General features: G+C 44.7%; 1 protein-coding gene across 1 annotated transcript; it reads left to right on the top strand.

Moving 5' to 3' along the window:
* Nucleotides 1-20: 20 nt before the first annotated feature.
* CUNH1orf35 (chromosome unknown C1orf35 homolog) lies at nt 21-6,710 on the top strand. The gene is made up of 3 exons (XM_036318035.1): nt 21-360; nt 553-638; nt 5,400-6,710. The coding sequence occupies exon 3, from the start codon at nt 5,682-5,684 to the stop codon at nt 6,384-6,386; it is 705 nt and encodes a 234-aa protein (XP_036173928.1). The 5' UTR covers nt 21-360; nt 553-638; nt 5,400-5,681; the 3' UTR covers nt 6,387-6,710.
* The last annotated feature ends 1,024 nt before the right edge of the window (nt 6,711-7,734 follow it).

The following is a 7,734-nucleotide window of genomic DNA, read 5'->3' as shown; positions in this document are numbered from 1 at the left end:
CCAAAACACTGGAAAGACACCGGAAACTATTTTCTTTTCCCTAAGAGTGCCATACAGTACGCAACTGGGCTTTTCCTGTTACTGCAATAAGAAAATCTCCCCCCCGGCTTGGATGGAACAACCTACATGACGTGGCGTACGGCGTCCTCCGGAGCGACCCGCGAGGCCGTAATTCCGCGGCCTCACGTGACGTCAGGGCCCCGCCTCGCGACCCGAGTCCCGCCGGGCCGGAAGTTGATTCGTTGCTGAGCGCTCAGAGCCGGTGCTAGAATTAAGTTTGTGGGGTGCTTCCGCGTTCCCAAGGTCTTGCATATGTACTTAGTAGGACCCGTGCTTTTTACCCTGGAAATCGACTTTCCCGTAAGTCACCCCGTGTTGGGACTCCCGGGGGAAAGGGAGGCCAAGTGGTTAAGGCTTCTGCTCCGGCGCCCACGTAGCGTGCGCCGCCGAAACACCCAGGCGGTCTCCTGCCTTGCAGCCCGAGCCGCCCACCGTCTGCCTTTCACACCTCCCCAACCTGATCTTTCCGAATTTCTTGCTGTTTCCCTCCAGCGGTTGCAGCAGCCAGTCCGTGCCACCGACACAGTCCAAAAGTCGAAGACGATCTGAGGAGGAAATCCCTCTGATGCGTTTTAAAGGTGAGTAAACAGATTCGTAAAAGTCACCTGACCAAGACGCTGTTTGGCGTCCGGGTTTGATTTCGAAATGCCTGTCACTGCTTGGGCTTTTCGTGACGGTGAGCGCCAGCTGATGCCCAGTCTCGCAGAGACATTCAGTGCAGCCATGCTTACATCAAGGGTAAAAAATGGATTGTCAAAGCTAAGTATTTAATGTCGCCTGTTTTCGGCTTTTTGTATTTGTCACGTAATCTTAATTGTGCACATCTAGCCTAATAAAATAACACACGAACAGTAATTACTTCTGTGAGGTCAGCTTTGTTATGAAAGCACCAAAAAAAGATGACTGCATCGCGCTGTTAAACAAAACCTTCCAGGCCAAAAGTTGTCGGGAAAGGATTTGTCCCGGGACGTGCGGTTTGGACCGTTAGCAGCAGAGCTTGATGGAGAAGATATGTCCACCGTCTTGGGGTTGACGGGGGCTCTTTTGTAGAATGAGTTTGGAGCAGAAAGATAAAAGTTGTTTTTAAATTTACATTGGCCACAGATAAGAGGGGGGCGGGAAAAGGTGAAGTGAGAAAATTCCAGGATAGGTGAATAGTCCGTAAGGAAGAAGTATTTGAAAGTTCATGTGTAAGCAAGATGCCAACGAAGTGGATTCCAAGTTTCAACTTAAATTCAGGACGGTGAGCAGTATATTGTGGCTGTTAACGGATTAATTGCCCATGTCTCTTCTACCCTCAGGCCCGCTGTCATTTAATTTAGGACTTACCATTTTTCTCTTGTCGGCGCTTTCTCTTTTCTGGCCTCGATTTGAAAGCTTTTATAACTCCCTAGGTTCTAATCATTGGGGTCCTTCTGGAGCCTGATGACTGTGGACATACACAAAAAGACTACACTAGTTGGAGATTTGCTCAGATATAAATAAGAAACTGACGATTTTCGACTGATCCAACCTATGATCCAAGTAGGAGAGTGCAGCCAAGTAACATAAATGAGGCCCCATCATCAGCCTTCAGTGAAAAGTCTGCTCTGCTGTTCTCTCAGGATACCTCTCACATAGTATTTATTTAGCGCCTGACTGACACTCAGACCAAATGAAGGCACTAGTCAACTTTTTTTTAAAGGTTAAAAATATAATAAAAGTTCTGTTTTCTTCTCATACCCCAGTGGGTTATTTTGTTTATGCCCTAGGATGGACACACCTCACTGCGGAGGCCATTGTTTTACAATTTGTCATCTAGGTGTTCCACTCTAGTCTTCAGATTTTTGTTAGTTCTTTTAAGGGAACATTTCGCTCTCTTTGTTTTAAGACTAGAAACACATCATTTTATTTTATTTTATTTTATTTTATTTTATTTTACGTGGCGCCTGTTCAGCTAGATCAAGGAAGACATCCAAAGTCATTTTCTGCATTCCAGAGCAAGGGCTGGTATCTATAATACAGTTTTAACAACATGTATTAAACTTTGTGTAATATTTAAATGTTTTGACCAAATTAGAGAAGGATAGTAATAAATCAAAGATTAGTAGTGAGCTAAAACTGTGTGTTCATATTATGAGTATTAACACCGTGATTAGGCTTGGTATCATATTAGAGGTCTCTCATTAGGGGGCACTTCACTTTGTATACTTAGATAACTGTTCCAGGGTTTCAGAGGGGAGCATTACACTGTAGAGCAGTTGTTGTCAGTCTTGGCTGAACTGGAACCATGTGGGGAGTTTTGAAAAATGCTGATGTCTGGGTACTGATTTAATTAGTTTGGAATATTGCCTGGTCATTAGAGGTTTTAAGAGCTCCCTAGGTGTTTCTAATCTACAGCTGAGGTTGAAAGCCATTGCTCTACTCTAGCTTCTCAAAGTGTGGTTCACGAATATCATTTATACCACCTACAAATTTCTTAGAAATGCAAAATCTCAGCCTCACCTCAGTCCTCCTGAGTCAAAATTTGCATGTTAACGAGATCCATATGTACATGTGTACCCCTGTGAAAGTTTAAGACTGCCTTACACTATCACTGTGGAGAACTATTATAATTCTACCTCCTAAATTGCTACATTTCTTAATAGTGAATATTCTACAGAACTACATCAAGTAAGACATGTAACGTTTTTGAGACTTTGGTTTTTTGTTTGTTTTAGAAATGTAAAGTCGGGGGATGAGCAGCACAGGACTCCTGGATGAGCGGGAGTCGCGGAGCCCAGCCTCGGTTCTCTAGGCTGGCACCTCAGATTGCACTTATTTTTATTTCTATTCCACTTCAAGCTCTGGGTCTGCTAGAGCTTTTCCCATGCTATCTCTTAGTCCTTTAGGAAACAGAAGAAAGCCCTCTTTCTAACTCATTTCTTAGGAACAACCCCCAGGTTCAAGCTAAACTACACCCCAGGCAGCTTTCTGGTAACCTGCATTAGTTACTACTTCCCCTGTGCCCAGGCAGCCAGTGTGCGCCTCCCAATCCTGTCTTGTTGAGCTGATTTTCACCCAGAATACACCCAGATGGACATTCTGGTTATTAAAATATTCACGGGATTTTGTATTGACTGGGAAAGAGCACTGCCCTGTGGAGCCCGTGTCCCAGTCCCTCCCCAAAGCCCCAGACTGGCATGCTGCCTCTCCAGCCCTGGAGGGCTCGCCTCCCACCCAGCCAGGAGCAGCAGGACCCTGCTCCGGGCCTCCAGTCTCTGTCCCTTCTAATTGATCAGTGTTTTCATAACTCCCTGCTGCTTTAATAAAAACCAAAGTTTCTTATCTCATCATCTTTCCTCATTCTTTCTTTTCTCTTGTCACACTTAAGTGTTTTACCTTTCTTCCACATACCAGCATGCCAGTCTCTCATATATCTGTGTCTTCAATACATCCCAGTGGTGCTTAACGTATGGTCTCCAGACCAGTAGCATCAGCAACACCTGGAACCTGTTAAAAATGCATATTTTTCTGCCCAGTCCAGATCCACTGAATCAGAAACTGGGATGAGACCCAGGAATTTGTGTTTTGAGAGGCTCAAGCATTTCTGGTACACACTAAAGTAAAAGAACCTAATGATTTACGATTTACATTTTCAAAGCCCCCTATCAAATACCAAACTTTGTAATTTATGTTGTACATGTTACTATTGAGTTTGCAACAAATATTTTATATGTTATATAAAACTTATTTGAGATATGGACTGAATAGATTTGCCAGTTTTTTGTTTTGTTTTTTAACAAATTTTTTTTTAATATATTTTATTGATTTTTTACAGAGAGGAAGGGAGAGAGACAGAGAGTTAGAAACATGGATGAGAGAGAACCATCGATCAGCTGCCTCCTGCACATCTCCCACTGGGGATGTGCCCGCAACCCAGGTACATGCCCTTGACCGGAATCGAACCTGGGACCCTTGAGTCCGCAGGCCGACGCTCTATCCACTGAGCCAAACCGGTTTCGGCTAGATTTGCCAGTTTTAAGTTGTGATTCCATTTGGGGAAGGGTAGTGAATAGTATAGTTAATATAGTACTAGTTTAAAAAATTAGTTTCCATACAGGAGAGAGTATCACCAGGTGTAATAGAGAGCAATTTTAATTTTGAGGATAGATTAACTCAGTCAATTGAAAATTAACATGGTGTTAATGAGAATGAGTAATACTGAACATAACAGGGACTTGATGTTTCTCTGTCAGTGGCAGCTTGACTGGTTTTTGTGGGTTGATATTCCAGAAAAGAAACTATTTTTTATTCAATATCTGCTCTGTCAAGCATCATGAGAAGTATCTTCACATATTATCTCAATCCACAGACCACTGTGAGATAGTAGTACCTCCATTTAACTAATGAAATTGAAGCCCCAAAGCAAATAATAGTATTGTTATTGATTTATAAATGTACACAGAATCACTAAAGTGATTAGAGCTAGAAGGATGCCAACACCTTTTTTACTTCTCTGTTCCTTTTACGAATGAGGAAAGTGAAAGGTAAAGTGATTTGACCAGCCATTGCTAGATAGCTGGGACTAAACAAACATTCCTTATTTAAAATACATATAGAGTATGGAATCCTGAGGTTACCACACTATTCATTAGTTAACAAATAATGGCACTGTTTGTAGTTGGGGCAAACAAATTCTTTAGATAGAATTTTAAAAGTTTATCTCAAATCTCCCAAAATAAGAAAAATGTCCAGATACCACACTCCTTTATTAATATGGCTTAGTGTAAGATACAGTCTATGGACTTGGCTCTGCCATATCAGCCATTACGGTAAGGTCATATAACTAACATTTTGAATAATCATTAAAATGGCTTTGCTCTCCTATTCGTAGGCTTGGAAAAGTCAAATTCTTTCTGTTTAATCAAAGTCTTTCAATTTGGTTAAATCAAAGTGTTATATTTGCAGTTAATAGGGATAAGCTTTGACTCCTTTGTAACAGTCAGTTTCTCCAAACGTGTTTAAACATACAGATCATTCTAATACATGTTATATTCTGATAGAGAAGTATTACTTTGTGTGTACCTTTAAGTGGGGGTAATAAGGACCACTGCCTATACAGATCAGTAAAGCTTCTATACAGCCTGAAAATGGAAAGGGAGAGGCAGCAAAAGGACTCCGAATGTGCCATTCTATAGAAAGTTTGCAGCATTTACATTGCAGCTACACTGATCTATAAAGGGAGCTGAAATCAGTTTCTTACATCCATGCAGATAATCCAATTCTTTCACATAAAATACTTAATGTCTTAATATATGGGTTCATTGCCAGTAAGAATTAGTTTGTTAATGCATGATTGATGCTTTTGTTTTAACCAGGATCTCTTCAAAGCATCAGTTTCATCCATCCAGTGCCTCACTAGCTGGTGGGAGTCCCTTTGAGAAGTCCCCAGTGTGACCACAGGAACCCATCCACAGGCCCAGAGTGGATCTGGAGGCTTCATTCAAACAGCCTGAGTTCTCAGCTTGGCTGAAACTCAGACTAGAGGAAGAGGAGATAGCTCCTCCTCAGTGATTCCCAAATCTGGCTGTTAATCAGAGTCATTGAGGAGCCTTTAAAAATACAAGTTCCGGACCAGAGGCCAAGGGGCCGCCAGCACCATGTTCGGCTCCAGCCGAGGTGGCGTGCGCGGGGGACAGGACCAGTTCAGCTGGGAGGATGTGAAGACCGACAAGCAGAGGGAGAACTACCTGGGCAACTCGCTGATGGCCCCGGTGGGCCGCTGGCAGAAGGGCCGCGACCTCACCTGGTACGCCAAGGGCCGGGCAGAGGGTGCGGGGATGAGCCGAGAGCAGGAGCTGGCAGCCGTGAGGCAGGCGGAGCAGGAGGCGCTCATGGCGGCACTGGGCTACAAGAATGTGCGGAAGCAGCCCACTGGCCTGAGCAAGGAGGACTTTGTGGAGATCTGCAAGCGTGAAGGTGGTGACCCTGAGGAGAAGGGGGTGGACCGGCTCCTGGGCCTGGGGAGCTCCAGCGGTTCTGCAGGCCGAGTGGCCTTGTCCCGAGAAGACAAGGAGGCGGCCAAGCTGGGGCTGCCAGTGTTCACGCACCATGGCGTGGACAGCAGTCGACCCGGGGCCTCCCCAGCTCGGAAGAAGCCCAGGCAAGAGGAGAAGGTGGAGCAGGGTCCCCAGAGTCACAAGAAGAGCAAGAAAGAGAAGAAGAAAAAGAAGAAGCACAAGAAAGAGAAGAAGAGAGAAAAGGAGCACAGAACCTCACTGTCCTCGGCTTCGGCCAGGGCCCACCATCGCAAGCACGATTCCAACTCCTCCCCCAAGAAGAGGAGAGGGCATGACAGTGACTGAGGTCCAGCCACCAGGACCTGCCCATCCCAGGCAGGCCCCGTCCTCAGTGAAGCCTTTGAGCATGTGCCCTGCCAGGCCCAGGCAACTGTAGGGCAGGCTAGTGGGGGCCCTACCAGACCCCTGTAAGCAGACAAGGTGTCCAGGTGAGGCCTCACCCTCAGATAGCCCCAGGCCCACCAGAGGGCACACACCTGTCCAGGAGGTCCACCTGCCTCAAGCTCCAAGTACTGTTACTTCTGTTTTTCCTTGTGTTGACTCACCCTTTGTACTTAAGCAAACTTATTTTAAGCTGAAAATAAAAAATACAAGTTCCTGAAGGTTATACACTGGTAATTAATTTATTGAGCATATATTTATTGAGCACTTAGAGTATAACAGTTCCTATCTAGGTCCTGTATACAATTGAGTGATTCCTTGAATCCTCAAACAACGTTATGTGGTAGATACTGCTGTTTTGAGATGAGGAAATAGACACACAGTGGAGTTGTTGCCTGAGCATTTGCAGCTAGGGATGGCAGAGCTAGGACTCAAACTCAGGCTGTCTGCCTCTAAAACACACATCCTTAACACTGGGCTGCTTCTGGTCAGTTGAGAATGTGACAGCATACTTTATCTCTATTTCAGATCTTAGTATACAACTTTTTGTTATATTGCACTGGTTTGTGTGTGTGTGTTTTAATATATTTTTATTGATTTTAGAGAAAGAGAGGAGAAATACCAATGATGTGAGAATCACTGATTGGCTGCCTCCTGCATGCCCCTCACCAGATTGAGCCTGCAACCCAGGCATGGGCATGTGCCTTGACCAGGAATTGAACTGTGGCCTTGTAGTTCATTGGTCAGTGCTCAATCACTTGGTCACACCGGCTGGGCTGAGCCAGTTTTCAGGAGTTAGGGATGGTGGTGGGCATTAGGTATAACTACAAAGGGGTAGCCCCAGGGAGCTCTCTGTGGCACTGGATAAGTTCTGTGTCTTGATTGTGGTGTCAGTCATGTGAATCTACACAATAAAATGACAGTACATGTACCAATGTCAGTTGCCTATTTTAGTACTGTACTGTAGTTGTATAAGATATGCATATTGGGGAAACTGCATGATTGGCACACAAGACTACTATTTTTGTAATTTCCTGTGAGTCTATCATTTTTTTTTTATATTTTATTGATTGTTTACAGAGAGGAAGGGAGAGGGAGAGTTAGAAAGATCGATGAGAGAGACACATCAACCAGCTGCCTCCTGCACACTCCCTATTGGGGATGTGCCCGCAACCAAGGTGCATACCCTTGACCAGAATCGAACCTGGGACCCTTGGGTCCGCAGGCTGACATTCTATCCGCTGAGCCAAAC

This window comes from Myotis myotis, unplaced genomic scaffold, assembly GCF_014108235.1.
Source record: "Myotis myotis isolate mMyoMyo1 unplaced genomic scaffold, mMyoMyo1.p scaffold_m19_p_7, whole genome shotgun sequence".
NCBI lineage: Eukaryota > Metazoa > Chordata > Mammalia > Chiroptera > Vespertilionidae > Myotis > Myotis myotis.
The sequence above is the reverse complement of the archived record's forward strand: the minus strand, read 5'-3'. Positions and strand labels throughout refer to the sequence as shown.

Bases quoted from the DNA above. Each gene is read 5' to 3' on its own strand.
- CUNH1orf35 (XM_036318035.1), top strand. From the start codon at position 5,682: ATGTTCGGCTCCAGCCGAGGTGGCGTGCGCGGGGGACAGGACCAGTTC.